Source organism: Rhizophagus irregularis, chromosome 11 (genome assembly GCF_026210795.1).
Source record: "Rhizophagus irregularis chromosome 11, complete sequence".
In the NCBI taxonomy this organism is placed as follows: Eukaryota; Fungi; Glomeromycota; class Glomeromycetes; order Glomerales; family Glomeraceae; genus Rhizophagus; species Rhizophagus irregularis.
The window spans coordinates 587,469-604,679 of NC_089439.1; the positions used below are offsets into that span (position 1 = coordinate 587,469).

The following is a 17,211-nucleotide window of genomic DNA, read 5'->3' on the forward strand; positions in this document are numbered from 1 at the left end:
CTCGTGACAAGTGCGTTGAAATATATGCCTGCTATGGAAGATTCGAAATTCATTAGTTTTTTTTTATAAAAAAAAAATCTGGATACTTATGTAAAATTACCCTTTGATAAAAAAATTCATTGAACGCATCGAAGTAAATATATGTAAAATCGCCCTTTGATTAAAAAATTCATTAAACGCATTGAACGCATCAAAATAAATATATGTAAAATCGCCCTTTGAAAATTTTCTTTATTTTTTTTTTTAAAAAAAAATTGGATTATATCGTTAACCTGTAATTGTAATTAAAATTTAAAATTTGAGATTTTTTGTAATTTGGGTCAGAAATTATGAGCCAAATACCCAAATATGCTAAATACCCAAATATACTAAATACCCAAATATGCTAAATACCCAAATATACTAAATACCCAAATATGCTAAATACCCAAATATACTAAATACCCAAATATGCTAAATATCTAAATTTGCTAAATACCCAAATATGCTAAATACCAAAATATGCTAAATATTCAAATATGCTAAATACCCAAAATCCCAAATATGCTAAATATGTTTGCGATGTGGTATTGAAGTAAACCTATATAAATTCTATGATAAAAAAAAAAGATTCAGGTGATTAATATAGAGCGTATCAGAATAAATTATAAATTCAATAATAATAATAATAATAATAATAATAATACATTATTTGATAGTATAAAATTTTTTTAATCATTTTTTTATTATAAAATTTTCACATGACAAGTAGAAGAGAAAATATATATTTAACAAAAAAAAAAAAAAAAGAAAAATATGAAAATAGAAATAATAGAAAAAAAAAATATTTATAAAGAAAATTGATAAAGTGAATTCATAAATTGGAAACCTACGAAAAAAAGCGAACGGATGAATTTTTTGTGATAAATTTTTCTACAAATGTAACATGCATAAATTAAAAGGGGAGGATTATATAGAATTTATTAAATTTACTAAATTAAAAATTAAAGAAAGTACTTTTTTTTTATGTGAATTTTGATTTTTTTGGGATTTTTTGGGATTTTTGGGGATTTTTGGGGATTTTTGTGATTTTTGGGGGTTGGTTAGGGATAATGTTTGATAATATTTGGTAATATTTATAGGATTCATAATACAAAAGTTTTTGACCTCTAAATAATGTATATATATATATAAATAAATCTTAAGAGGTGTTGTTACCTGACACCGAAAAAAATTTTTCTTCTATAAAGAATTTTATAAAAAATGCGAATCTTAAAATTGTGTTTATTATGATTGTTGTTTAAATTTCCGTTACGCTTTCTTTTTTTAAAAAATATCCTCAGTGAGCAACTTCTTGATCTCGCCCCGTCGGCACGTGATTTATTAAAGTATCCGGTGATGACGAAGGCTTTAAATCAAGGGTTGCTGAGCATTTTAACTTTTCTTCCTTCCAGTTTGCAGCAAAATATTTTTTCTTTAAATAATCTTCACCAAGATTCTTTTCGTTATTAAGAATAAATTTTGGTGAAATAGAATCTTGAGATGAAGGGAAATTCATGGCATTCGTAGTAAAAATTACAAGTTTTTGTAGGTCATCCAATTTACAAGTAGATAAATCGATATTACGAAACATTCGAACTTTTTGTTTTGAAGTATTAATATCACTATATACAGGATTCTAAGAAGAAAGGAAGGAAGGAAAAAAAAAAGGGACGCAAAAGCATTAAATCTAAAGAAAAATTTTAATAATAAAAAGAAGAATAAGAAAAATGATTAAAATAAAAAATACCTTTTTAGAATTTTTTAAACCTTGAGTTAATTTATAAAGATTATTAACCAAATCCTCAATTCTAGCCAAACGTTCAGTAAGTAATTTCATACAATTACCAGAATCATTACAACTATTACAATCTTTTGAATGATCATTATTATTATTATTATTATTATTAATATTATTATTTGGTTTAATAATTCTTTCGTAAGGTGAAGGTGAAGTATAAAAAGCTTTGGTTAATTTAATTCTTTGAACTCGAGAGCAATTAGATCCTCTTATTTGTTCAAAATATTTGTTACTATTTTGAGAAGTCATTGTGCGAGTCATGTTTTTTTTTTTATAATTTTTGTAGAAAAAAAAAATGTGTATTTAATGTGTATATAAAATAAAATGTATTTAAAATATTTAAAATGTATTTATATCTTTCACTTTTTTTTTTTAGTTGTTTGGTTTCTTTTTTAAAAAAAAAACAAAAAAAGATTTTTTGGATTTATATTTATAAAAAAAAAATGCTTAAAGCCGCAGTCTCGGAATTTCGGATGATTTCCATATATACATATATAGTTACATAAAAATTGAAAATGGAATAACAATTCCGTGTAAATCCAACGGAGTTAGATGAGTAACATAAAATCAAAATATAGACGGATTTCATTGTTTTTGAACAGCCATTTAATCATTGAAAAAGAAATTTTCCCTGAAAATGAAATGAAATAAAAATAAAATAAAAAATATGTTTATTCCGAAAGTTAAAAGTTCAAGGATGATTGTATTAAAATAATTTTTTAGGCGTACAATTTCAAAATAATATACTTTGAAATTTTTTCTTCAAATACTCTTTTTTTAATCCGTTAAAGTAATTCTAGGAAGTAAGAATTATTTTATTACCATATTTAAAAAAAATTTCATAAATTTTTTTTTTTAAAACAATAATAATAAATATATTGTAATAATATTATATATACAATATATTTTAACGGAAAAATTATATAAGTGGCTGAGTGTTTTAATAAAACTAAACAATTTTAGAAATTGAATGAATAAGAAAATGATCGGTTGGTGAACTTTGTGGCTCGCAATTAGTTTAAAAAATCCCAAATAAAGAATTGAAATTTTGATCTTATGCAATTAATTTAAATCGAGTTACACACGTTTTATAACACATAAAGAAAAAGGAAACTTTTGATTCTCAATAAACATTAAACGATTCGTTTTAAAACTATTATTAGTAAATTGTTTGATGACGAGATCGTTTCATTAATGAGAATGCTTTAATTCCTAATTAAACCAATTCGTTGTAAATAAGTTTAGAATCTAACTACTTTTTTTGTTAAGTTTTTCTCAAACATTAATGTAATACTCACATAAAAAGTCATTGTCCCTAATTATGTTAGAAACATAATAAATTTATTTTAAGTATTTCCATTGTATGAACATAACAATATGATTTTTTTTTTACAAGGTTGGAATTCGTTGTCCTTTAAAACGAATTAAATTTCAACCAATTAAATTTCATATTTTCATATCCTTGTTAATAATAATACTAATAATAAAGTCGTTGTCAAATATCCCAAAGTTTTGAATTTCAGGTTTTAGTAATCAAAAAATATATATCCTTCCTTGTCATTATTGTTAATTAAAAATTGAGTAAACAATGAATAACTCCGACATAATCTCACGCGTGTGGCTTACGTCAGTTAGATATTTATATAAATTCTAAAAATATTGAATTATGATTAGCATAAATTACCAGTTTATAGGAGGATGTTAATTTCCTATTTCTCCAATTTTTTCTATAGTTGGAAATCATAAATATCATTCGGAGTTTTTGTTAATTTCCTTTTATAAAAATAATAATTTTATTTTTATATTTTTTATATTTTTTTTATATTTTTTTTTATATAAACAACTATAAACAACACTATAAACAGTAATAAATAGTATAAACAGTATAAACTGCATAAAAAGTACAAGTAAAGAAATTTCTTATTGGCAACAATACATAATTTTTTGACCCTTACTCGCCACACAAACACAAAAAAAGCCACTATATATATATATAACATATATATATAATCACCAAAGTGACAAAAAAACAAATTAATTGTTATTTGTTGATCATTTATAAAACGTAATAAAGACTCCTTGTTTATCAAATTTGTATTATTCATTCATTCATCGTATAACCAGTATCTTGGTAAACGGCGATTAAATTCCGAAAGGAAGAAAATAATAGTAAAAATGATAATAACAATAACACATAATAAACAATCTGATCTTTCTTATCAATGAAAATAAATCTATTTTTTCTTAATCGCAATATACCGATTAAAGTTTATCTGGTGTTATCACTTATCAGTTATACCTGGAATAATCAAATTTAAAATTTACCGAAATCATTTCGGTATCGGATCTTTTTAATTATTTCCGATAAAAAACTTTCCTTTATGTCCTAGAATTGTAAAATTTTGTTCTTTTGCTTTCTTTTGCTACTTTGAACTTTGAAATGAAAAAAAGTATTATCATTAAAAGGTTCAAATTCAGTGTTCAATTTCTTTACGTTATTTGGTGATCTATTGAGTGAATAATACGTATTTAGATACAAAGAGGCCTTATTCGCTACGTAAGTAGAAATCAAATACTTGTTATGTTAACTATTATGACTTAACGTGACATCATAAAATGATTTACGATGCATGCGCTGTCATGGGGCTTATTGTGGCAAATTTTGAACTACACATTATAGAATGAATTTTACAGTTTTTATTATACGCAATTCCGCATTTTTTTTTCATGTATGTAAAAATTATACAGTTGAACAAAAAAGTGAATTTCCGCGCTAAAAATAATAACAATATCAAATTTTTTTACGAAAAAAATTAAATTGTTACAATTTTTAAAAAAATTTTAAAAAAAATTATTGCCGTGTTTAGCTGTTTAACCTTATCTTTTTCGTTTATTGTAAGTACTAAAAATAACAATTAAAATGCATGATAATAAAATAAATTCTTGCTTATTAAAAAAAAAACAAAAAATAGTAATAATAAATAAATAAAAAAAAATAAAAATAATAAAAAAAATAAATTTAAAATAAATTTAAAAATATTAATTTAAATTATTCGTTTAAAACTCACTTAAATAAATTAAGTACTATAAAAAGTAAAAAGAAAAAAAATTTATAATTTATAATTTATAATTTATAATTTATAAAGTTCATTTTTCAATTATAAAGGAAGGAAATTTTTACTTTTGAAAAAAAAAAATAATTTGGGTCGTAATTTTTACTTTTGAAAAAAAAAAATTAGTGTCGTACGTGTCGTACAAAATGACCGATCCAGCAAATTTATAGTTCAAATAATAGTTATTTCTAAAATTGTCGAGATAATAAAATTTATTTATTTATCTCTGTGTTCTCCATTGTCATAATTATTTTGATATTAGTGTTTATTTTTTGTTGAACGAATCACAAAATTTTAATAAAAATATGAAAATATGTATGAAAAATACCGGAATTTATTCAAATAGAATAGAACATGTGAAATATCGGAATTCTTTTTTTTCCAATTTTTTCCCAAGTTTATTATTTTTTTTATTATTGTTATGATTTAAATATTTCAATATTTCAAATGATTGGTGCGATTATTAAAATTACCTAAAATTAAAAAGTAACTTTAAATTTGGTAGGTAATTTCATAATTACATACATTTCTTGTTTTTTTAAAATGTTATTAGTTCTAATATATGAAATTCCCGAATCTGGTCATGAATTACCGAATGCTTTTGGATAATTATTTCGGCATTGTGCGAAAAAAAAAAACTTTATTTTTCTACTTAATGATAAAATATAAATGTGATAATTCATAATTATCTTGGGAATATCCTAAAAAGGAAGATAATATTAACAGTTGAATATTAAATATTCGTTAATTCCATTTTTTTTTTCGTAGAATGAAAAAAAAAAAATTATTTCACATTTTTCATATTTCACTAACCAAGGATAGTATCACAATTGGGTAAATCTTTCGTCGATTGCCGAATTTTATGGAAACGATCATTAACTGCGCAATTTTAGATTTGCAGATGATGTTCGGAATGTTCGGAATTAATCATTTAATTCCGCAACATGCGCGCTAAGCGGGCTATCAACCTATTATACGTCCGCACATGACGGGTAATACTATTTATAGATCTCGTCCTAGTAACACCATTCTGCAATTCATTCAAACCTTATGACTTATTATTCAAGGAATAAAATTCCTGAATTAATAAAAGATCGATGAGTATAGATTATCAATCATGTTTTGAAAGCCTTTAAAGCCTTTTAAAGAATCGGTAAATTCTAATAATAGAAGTAATATATTGTTTAACTATTATTTATTTATTTTTAATTTTTAACGATTTTTTTTGTTTAGAGGTCTAAGCCTGTTCTACTAGCGGGGCAGTTATGGTATTATAATAACGATTCGTTACAAAAAATTTTATCATGAATGAACATGTGAAGTCATAATATGCACATTAATTAATTATATGAGAATTGATAATAATTATATGTATGTGATTAATAAAATTTAATAAAGAAATAAAAAATTTTCGCGTTATAAGAATGTTTTTTTACGGAATTTCTAAAAATCTTTCATAAACCTTAATACATTGATTATCATTGCTTATGAAAAGTGAAAATTGTGGCAGTGTAAAAAATAAATTCCCTATTTACTATGTAATTTGTCGAATAATGTGAACATTTACGGTCAAATTTCGTTACAATGACGCTCTCTCGAGTATGTTATCAGAGAAGAATACGCATTTTTTTTCTAATTTTTTTTTTTTTTTAAAAAAAAATTGGTTATTTTAAAAAATTGGTGGATATAATGACAATTTTTTTTATTAAAAACACCCTTAAGGCCTTAAAACCTAGACACCTCACTTCTTTTAAATATTGGTCACTAGAAAATATTTTGACTTTTTTTTAGCGCGCTTCAAAGATTCTTTATGGTTACCTTTAAAATTATACATCTTTATGTACTTTTAAATATTATGTACTTTTAAATATGATGTACTTTTGTATATTATGTTTTACTTGCGGAGGGGTAACAATATTGCGTCTACGAAATATTTGCGTTGTCACGCTAATTATATTAACCACGTTAACGAAGTCAGTATATCGCGACGAGCCAAATCTATTGTTTGATAATACGTAAAAAAAAGTGTAAGAACTTTTTCTCATGTTTTATATTTTTTATACTTGCAATATTTATATTCGCTCAAAGGGAACAAAGTAACGAACTCTTTCTCATGTTTTATATTTTTTATACTTACAATAAATTATTTACCATTTTTTAGTTTTTATGCTCAAGTAACTTGCGTATATTGAGGTAATTAATTTTTACGTTACTTTTACATTTGATAATGTAACAACTATTAGGTGAATGTTGTAAATTATAATAACATACCATGTTTATGCCATGTTTAACTGTATTATTTTTAATAAGTATGTTTTCTTGGTCGAATTCTTTGAATGGCGATCCAGCTGACTTAGATAAGTTAAAGGTAATTGAAATGAAATTTAATGTTATACAAATTAGAAAATCAATTGAAGTTTCAATATCTTTTTATTTATTTATTTATTTATTTATTTTTTGTAGAAAGTTACAATAGTCAATACATTAGCAATACATCAGTCGCTCGATTACAAAATCAGAGGCGAAGATAATTGTAAAACCTTATAAGAGAGTCAGAGAGCATTTCATTAATTATTATTTGATTTCACGTTATTTTAGGACAAGATTTCTTATAGTTACAAGGTTTTAATAACTTAGTTACAAGTTTTAATAACTTTCTCGACCAAATATTACTCTTAAAACTGTATGTTCATAGGAATTTGAAGTTACTAAAACCAGTTACGAGTTTTTAATTATAATAGCATATTAGGTAAATCTTGAAACTATTTCGATCACAAGGCAATACTAATTCACTAACCTAGCTAGGTTTGGAAGTCGCAGTATTAATAAAACCGTCAATTTAAACCTTGATCATCATAATTAACGGAATTTCGGTATTGATCGATCAAAAATTACCCGTTGATATTGCGAGTATTGATGTAAGATAACTAAGTTTGGAAAAATAATGACAAGTGAGCATTTATAGATATATATTGTTGGAAATTCATAATTATTTTACTATCAATGACTAAAAATAACATTAAAAATATGTCAGATATTATACTAAGAAACGTTAAGATGACTACATTTTTGTCAAAATCGGGAAATATATATGATTTGAATTTAAAAGGTACAATGAAAATATGATTTTTCTTATTTTGGAAAACCGTACGATTATAATATTTTTTTGCTTACCTCTTATAATAAAATTTTCTCACGAACAGATTCGCAGATTCGGAGTTTCGGACTTTGGATCATACACATTTCATACAATAGTTACAATAATACGATACATGTGAAGTACCATGTATTTTATCGATAAGTTTTCCCGTCAAATTGTCATTCTCATTATGTGACAAATAATATGGACCGGTCTAGGCCTTTACTTTTAGAGTTAAAAGTAAAATGTTGATCTTGATCTGCGGTAAATATCATCACCAGTGATTCGGAAAACTTTAGAAAAAAATTTCATATATATATATATATGTGTATATATATATATATATATATGATTATAAATTCGATACAAACTTATACCTTATCAATAAGAATAATAATATCTACAATCTACAATGAATCTTTTTTCAAATAATATTTTAGTTTGATAGTTAAAAATTATTAAAATTATTAGATCATTTTACAAAAAATGCAAAAAAAATTTTTTTTTTTTCATAACAAAAACTATGTTAAAATATTGTTTGTTAAGCTACAATATGGCGTGGTGAATTAATAATATGTATGAATTATCCAGATAAAGTATATTACTTTTTTTAAATACTTTCACATGATGATATTTGAATAAAGCCACATACATTTATTTTTCCTGTAAATATGAAAATATCATTGAAAATCACTATTATGTTCCGGGCTAACATTTTTGTCGATCATTTATTAATTTTTCCCACCGGTGTTTAGTCTCCATTTGGAACTGAAATTATTTTTTTCAGCCAACTGGCTTTTTTGTTACGAAAAAATTTTTTTAAAAAAGAATCTTGGTTAATAAATCTGATAGTGACGCAAACGTGTAAGTGATTACTAGATTTTTCCGGTTTATAACTTGTTGTAATTAAGGCACCCCTACTTTTTGAAGCAACGTCATAACGTTTATTAATCATAATAAGGTGGATTAAGGTTCTTTCTTATTTTGGGAGGAATTCTAAATTACTGATGAACAGCCTTTTGAAAGAGATGATCCTTGATCAACAAGATTTGAGAGGTTTATTCATATTTAATAGCAATATAATCACAAAGTAGTAATGGTCATATGCATTTTTTGTCCACAAGCCCCAGCATTTAATGGTAAAATCTTAGAAGTAATTTACTTCGAAACCTCCTGACGATTCAATTTTTTGAGTTTAAACTTTAAACCAACCATTAAATACAATTACAGAACGATTTTTATTGGATAGGCAATAAGTCTATTTTTGGGTAAAATTCTTAAATGGCATACTGTTTTTTATCAACTCATTTTGTGGGCGGAAAATTACGTGAGTTTTCACATTTACCAAATACAATTATTTAACAATCATGATCTTATCCAATGAGAATTATTTATACCGGATTCATTAAATTGATAATTTCTTTCAACTCCTTATATTGGAAACTTTGAAAAGAAAATTTCTCTCGCACAATTTATTTCTTTTTAAAGTTATGTATATCACTTTCGGCTCATATCTTATTCTCTTCATATTTTATTTATCAATCAAAACGGTTGAAAGTCGCTCTCTTGATGGAAGTGATAATAATCTTCTCTTTCCTGATAAAGGAAAACCTGCACAACCTTATCTAAGAGAGTTTCCCCCGGATCCATTTTATCCGGATGGCAAGGGGAAAATGTTAAAATCACCTGATAGCTCGATGATCAAATGTACAGATCCTTTGCCGAAAGGAACCTATCCTTCTCCACGTTGTATCTTCAATCAATTTACGTATAATCTGAGTCCTTTGGATGTAGAACGAAAATCAGAACTTCGATCAAAACGAAAAATTAGTCATATGACGACATGGTTTGGACAATATATTTCATTTGATATCAGCGCATCAAGAAATGAAATTTCTTCAACCCCGTTATATATACCCGCTGATGACGCAAATTATAATTCTCCTAATTCAATCCCAATCACAAAGTCACTTCCGTTTAACATAACTGGACCCAATACCTTAGATACTACAGATACATTAAATTCTGTACGTAATGGAGTTGATGTTGTAACCCCGTTTCTTGATTTAAATATGATTTATGGTTTATCTGACGATCAACTTGCAAATTTACGTGATGGAACTAGTTGTAAATTGTTAACAAGTAATAATGGAAAATATCCATCAAAAGATGCTGATGGAGCGTATAAATTGGGAATATCTACAAAACGGGCTTTGACTTTATTCACTTTGGCAATTAATACTGTGTGGATTCGTGAACATAATCATCAATGTGATGAATTATTTAAAGTATATGGTAACTCTTGGAATGATCAACGATATTTTGAAGAAGCTAGACGATGGACCATTGCGTTATACCAAAAGACTGTTTCTGAAGAATATATTGGTGTTATTACTGGACGTCCTCTTCCACCTTATGAAGGATATAAACCAGATATAATTCCTGGCATTGATACTTTTTTTCCACAGTCACGTTCAGATACGGTCATTCAGAATTAAGGTTAAGTGGTTCATATTTTAAATAGATTATTTTTTTTTTAGCATGTGGTTATACGTTTTTATTATAATTTTTTTAGTGACACGTATAGAATTCAAGATAAATTTGGTGACACGGTTGTTGATCTGACATTGAGTCAAATAAGAAATCAAAGTCTTTTAGAAACTTTTGGCTTAAATAGTGTTTTACGTTCAATGGCTTTACAGAGACAAGAGGAGATTGACATTTTTTTCAGCGATTCTGTATGAATTACATGTATTCCTTTTTTTGAAAATACGCATTTTTTAAAAAAAGCAAAGGATTAATTTAATTTTTTATTTAATAAAGATAAGGAATTTTATAAGTATAGAACCTAACGTTTACGATTTACCCGCATTTGATATTTTAAGGTCCAGGGATAGAGGTACTGTATATTATGGAATTTTTTTCTTTGAAATTAAAATACTTAATGTATCATTTTTTTAGGCATTGCATTGTATAACACGGTTCGAGAAGCTTATGGATTATCCAGAAAAAATACGTGGAGCGAAGTAACAAGTAATGAATATCTTCAAAATAAATTACAATCGTTATACCCAAATGGTCCTGATACAGCAGAATCATTTGTTGGAGCTTTATGTGAAAATCATTTAGAAGGTTCAAATTTTGGAGAGCTATTAAATAAGAGCATAGTGACACAGGTAATTAAAATGAATATTAAAATTAATTAATTAATTAATTAAAATTAAGTTAAAAAATTTTTTTCTAAAAAAAATATTTTTTTTTATAGTTTAATCGTATTCGAGAAACTGATAGATTTTGGTGGGAATCACCTGAAATGTTTAATGAAAGTGAAAGATCAATTTTAAGAGATACAACTTTTCATGATATTATAGTTCGTAATCTTAAAATTGATGATAATAGTTCTCAATTTATTAGAAATCTTTGGATGGTTCAACCGAATAATGAATTAGTTAGCGAGGATGACAAAGAATTTAAAACTAAAATTGATCCTTGGGCTCTTTATACTATTAGATATCGATTGGATAACACTCATATTCATTTTAAAATTGAGTTTCAAACCGCTGGAGGCGAAGGCTGGTTTGGAATGGTATGCACAAAACGTACAATACTAACGCGATCATATGTATATATTTTAACTTTTTGAATAAATTTTTATTAAGGGATTTGATCCATCAGACACTGGTATGAAAGATGCAGAATTTATTGTAGGAATTGTAAGATCGTTTAAAATTATTTATTAAAGCTATTTTAGCTTATTTATTACATTAAAACTGAAAATTATTATATTATCTTTTTCTTATAGGTCAAAAATCAGAATATAGATCTATCAAATTATGTCGCTGCTAAAGAAGGATATCATCCGCCTACGAAACAAAGTCTAGAAGGTCTTGAAATTAAAAACGGGACCGTTGTTACACCTGATGGTAAAGCAACAGTTATATTTAGTAGACTTTTGGAACCACCAAATCGTAAAAAAATTCGACGTGAACAGATGAAATGTATGTAATATCCAGAAAATAGGAGACTTTATTTTAATCTTGGTCGAAACATTTTTTTTCAGCTTAATCCCAAGCTTTTAATCAAAATTTAACTCTTACAGATATTATGGCGTATAATCCAATGAGTAGCGCATTTGGTTATCATGAGCATAATCGTCAAATGATCCTTATTAACTTCTATACAAATGAAATATCTGCATCATCTGGATTACAAAATACGCGCTTTTTTCATGGATTAGGAATGTTTTTAGCATGGTGGTACGTACAATACGTGCTATACTGTACAATATCAATTAATTATTTTATTTTAACGTTAAAAATTTTATTAGTATGTTATTCCCAACATCAATTTTTATCGTTCGGTTTTTCAAACACACCGATAATTACTTGAAGATTCATCGTTCTATACAACTGCTTGGTAGTGTTTCGGTATCCACATTCGGTGCAGCAGCAATGGCTACTATGGCGAATACCAGATCTCCACACGCATGGTATTATTTAACAAATTATGCTTATTTTATGATAAATGTTTATTAATATTTTTTTTTTTCCTTAAAATATAGGTTAGGATTAATTGTTTATTTCATGGTATTTTTCCAATTAGGTTTGGGATTAACAGCTACATGGGGGCAAGGTACTATTGTTTCGGTTAACCAAGGATATCCAAGATTTTTCAAGAGAGCTCATAAATGTTTTGGAGCTATTTTACTTTTAGCTTCTTGGTGAATTTAATTATTAAGTTTTATAATTTTAATTATTATATAATATAAATTGTTTATTGACATGATTTTTATTCTTTTTAGGGTTAACATATATCTTGGTAAGGATAATAATCTTTTTGTCATTTTCTTTCCACTTGTGCGTGCGTATTCTAATTTTTTAATTTATTTGAAAAAAAAAATAAAGGGATAGATACTTTTACAAAATCGTATAGCTAGTGAGTATTTGTTTTACTTTGAAAAAAAAAAGGAAAAATAATACTAATTAATAATTAATTTTAGCGAATCAAGAATTTGGATTATAGTCTATTTTACATGGACATTCTTGTTAATCATTGTATTTTCTATTGGTGAATATCGATGGAGAAAAGGAGCAATTGATAGATTAGAATTTAATGAAGAAAAAAGGACTGAAGTAGGAGGAAAGAAAATTATATTATTGAATTATATTAGTGATGACATTTATAATAAATTACCAGAATTTACTTGGGAGGAAGTAAACGAACGTGTTCAACGCGGTGTGAGTAATTTTGATCTAGTTACTGAATTTGAAAATTTTTTTTTAAAATTTTTTTTTTTTTCGTAGGCATCCTTGGTTGTATGCGATGGATTAGTCATTGATGTTAGAAAATGGATTAAAGTTCATCCAGGTGGAGCGAAAATTCTTGAGAAAGCTATTGGAACTGATATAACTAATGGTATTATACAAGACATATATTTATTACGATACTTAAAAAAGAAAATAAAGAAATTTTTTTTTTAATTTTCTTTTTTTTCTTTTTAGATTTTTATTGTAAAAATAATAAAAATAATAATGTAATGAATATAGTTGAAGATTTAGAATCGGATTCACATTTGTTATCAAATTATAATACAGATAACAGATCATCAATTATAGGAAAATATGATAGTGTTTTAACAGAAATATCAACAACAGAAAATACAATCAAAAAATTAAAAAAGTGTAGTAATGCTGCCAAAATAATTGATAAGATTAATTTAAAATATTTTTCAAAATCATCATTAACTACTATTCATTCACATAGTATATACGCAACAAAAAAGATGTTAGATTTAGTTATAGGTAAAATGAATGAAAATTTTCTTTTAAAGGATCAAATAGAAAATTCATTATCATTTGAATCAAAAACTATTAATGATGAAAATAATAATAATATTATGACTCATAATGAATTTACTCAAAGAATCAAATTTAGAAGATATAAATTAACTAGTAAATCAGCTATTAATTCAAGTAAAAGTTGTCCCGTAATTAAATTTACTTTTACTAAAGTTCATGATGATGATGTATGGGATGAAAGATTTTTACCTGGACATTATATTGAAGTAAAATCTCGTATTAAAGGACAAATTGTTATTAGAGGTTATACTCCTATTGAAGGGAAAATGTCAAAATCATTCTCAATATACGTTAAAGTTTATCCTAATGGATTAATGTCTACACACTTGGTAATTTTTTTTAAACATAATGTGGATAATGTGGTTAAAAATCTTAAATAATTTATTTATTTTTTTTTTTATAGAACGAACAATTAATAGGATTTGATATTCAAGTTCGTGGACCATTTGATATTTCAGATAGAATTGGACTTATAAGCGCTTCAAGCCCAGGAGAAAAATTAAGTACACCAATATTAAGAAAGAGAGGTTCGACTGTACTCTCCTCCCCAACTTCTCTAATGTCATTTACAACAAAAAGTTCTTTACTTAACCCAAATAGTTCGGATGGATGTTGGGAAGAATTATTTATGATTTGTTGGGGAACTGGCATAACACCAATGTTACAGGTATATAATTTTTGAAACTTTTTTAAGTTATATTACATACACATGTATATTTAATTACTTATTTATTAATATTTTGTAGTTGATTAAATATCATCTTATACATATTAGTAAAAGTCATGATTATGGACAAAGAGATAGAAAAATTAATATGTATTTGTTATTTGGTAATAAACGTATCGAAGATATTATTGATGGTATAAGATTAGAAGAGTACGCATTATTAAGTAGAGGAATGCTTACGGTTAATTTTATACTCTTGGAACCTCCTAAAAATTGGACGGATTTAGAAGGAACGATCACGCCATCTATATTAAAAAATTGGCTTAAAGTTACTACATCTACATCAACTACATCACATGATAAAGAATACGATATACCTAGACCTCCAACAAAAATTGACAATATCAATATCAATTCATCTAATTCATCTCAAATAAATTCATCACAACCACCATCATCATCATTATCACAACAAAATTTTATTGAAATAATTGATGATTCAATATATGAAAGTCCAACTGAAATTCATCAAAATATACGATCAACACCTATTTCCCAATATCGTCCATTAAATTATCAACAAAACAAACATGGTGAAAAAATATCTATAACTATTCCAACTATTCCTGAAGAATACGTGAAAAAGTTCCAATCTAAGATTGTAGTGTGTGGTCCAATAGAAATGATGATGACCGTTGAACAAACGTTAATAGAAATGGGTTACCATTCTCAACAAGATTATATTATATTAGTATAGAATAATTAATTAATTAATTAATAATGAACATTTAATTTAGTATTTGACAATTTTTTTTCAGATCAAAATAATTGCATCACAAAATATCACAAATAAGAATTTTATTTTCATCTTTAAATAATTTAACGTACTATGTGTACATCATGGACAATCGTATTTAACAATTTTTTTAAGATTAAAATAATTAAAATAATTGCATCACAAATATCTCAAATTTTCATCTTAAATAATTCAACGAAAAATTTTACCCCATATTGAAGGATATCTATTAAGACTTATATATTCGATCCTTGAGGTCGAAAAGTACCAAATCGGGCATTTTTTGCCGTAAATCTAAATCATTATTGATTTCGACCTTCGCTGTTAGATCCTTGTGGATCGGTAGCAGATCGCAGAGACATTGTATTATGATCATCCATCTTTCTTTCATGACCTTATATTAAATAGATGATGGTCAACCACGAATTTCACTTATATCACAAGTACAATAAAACAATAAATGGAATCTATAAAATAGTAAGAAAAAAAAGTCGTTAGTATGGCTGGTACCAGGTGGAAGAACCACCACCATACGCGTAAAAAAAAAGTCTCCAGAAAGGTGATGGTATCATACTACTCAAGTGGACACCCTAGAACTTGCACAATAAAGATTTTTTTTTTGTTTTTTTTTTTGTTTTTCTTTTTTTTGTTTTTTTTGTTGAATTTTTTTTTCATTTCTTTTCATTTCTTTTTTTTTCTATTTTTTTTTCATTTTCATTTTTTTTTCTTTTTTTTTATATTTTTTTTTCTTTTATTTTTTGTCACCTTTTTTAACCCCTACTGTAATGGTCCTTTGGGATATCACTGACAATATGATACCATGCATACGAGCCAGGTGCATAGGCTAACCCTCCTCCAGGAAAGCCAGTTTCTCATATATACTCCCTTTCAACTTTTTTTATCTGTAAGCCTGTATCATTAAAACTATGCAAGCAGGGAGCGCATGCTTACCTTATAAATAGATGATAGTCTACCCGAATTTCAACTATCCTTCTTTAATCACAAGTACAATAAATGGAATCTATAAAATAGTAAGAAAAAAAAGTCGATAGTATGGCTGGTACCAGGTGGAAGAACCACCACCATACGCGTAAAAAAAAAGTCTCCAGAAAGGTGATGGTATCATACTACTCAAGTGGACACCCTAGAACTTGCACAATAAAGATTTTTTTTTTTTTTTTTTGTTGAATTTTTTTTTTCATTTCTTTTTATTTTTTTTTACCTTTTTTTATATATTTTTTTTTATATTTTTTTTTCTTTTATTTTTTTTTAAACCCCTACTGTTATAGTCCTTTGGGATACCATTGACAATATGACACCATGCATACGAGCCAGGTGCATAGGCTAACCTCCTCCAGGAAAGCCAGTTTCTCATATATACTCCCCTTCAACTTTTTTTATCTGTAAGCCTGTATCATTAAAACTATGCAAGCAGGGAGCGCATGCTTACCTTAATATAGGTCTACCGTAAATCTTAATTCGTAAATACAAATTACATTCTTTCATCTTCGGTAGAAAATTCAAGATTTCTTGCCTGGAAATAAAAAAATAAAAAAGAAAATTTCATATTAATATATTTTTTCATAAAATAATAAACGTATTTTTTCTAATATTGAAAAACAAAAGAAGACCTAAGAACCTATCTGATAAAAGATATTCTTGGTTTACTGACGAGTTACTTATCAAAGAGAGAGTTCGTAAAAAGGAAAAATTTCATATTGAATGTATTTTTCCATAAAGTACGAGTTTAATTTCTCTGAGTTCGGTGAGTTCGGTGAGTTCGTTATATGAAATATATTTATTTGAAGTTTTTGATAAA

The 17,211-nt window shown here is 26.1% G+C and overlaps 2 protein-coding genes across 2 annotated transcripts; one reads left to right on the forward strand and one right to left on the reverse strand.

Annotated features, from left to right (window-relative positions):
- Nucleotides 1-691: 691 nt before the first annotated feature.
- On the reverse strand, nucleotides 692-2,080 carry OCT59_002680 (uncharacterized protein; the record flags this gene model as incomplete). The annotated part of the gene is made up of 2 exons (XM_025320162.2): nucleotides 692-1,657; nucleotides 1,769-2,080. 2 exons carry the CDS (start codon nucleotides 2,078-2,080, stop codon nucleotides 1,319-1,321), a joined length of 651 nt encoding a protein of 216 aa, XP_025172032.1. The 3' UTR covers nucleotides 692-1,318.
- Nucleotides 2,081-9,561: 7,481 nt separating this feature from the next.
- Nucleotides 9,562-15,353, forward strand: OCT59_002681 (uncharacterized protein; the record flags this gene model as incomplete). Its single annotated transcript, XM_066145083.1, has 18 exons — nucleotides 9,562-10,471; nucleotides 10,540-10,570; nucleotides 10,647-10,809; nucleotides 10,895-10,970; nucleotides 11,033-11,247; nucleotides 11,337-11,657; nucleotides 11,731-11,784; nucleotides 11,874-12,069; nucleotides 12,171-12,327; nucleotides 12,399-12,560; nucleotides 12,633-12,791; nucleotides 12,873-12,889; nucleotides 12,976-13,006; nucleotides 13,071-13,308; nucleotides 13,375-13,486; nucleotides 13,573-14,258; nucleotides 14,333-14,596; nucleotides 14,676-15,353. 18 exons carry the CDS (start codon nucleotides 9,562-9,564, stop codon nucleotides 15,351-15,353), a joined length of 4,470 nt encoding a protein of 1,489 aa, XP_065995835.1.
- Between the last annotated feature and the right edge of the window lie 1,858 nt (nucleotides 15,354-17,211).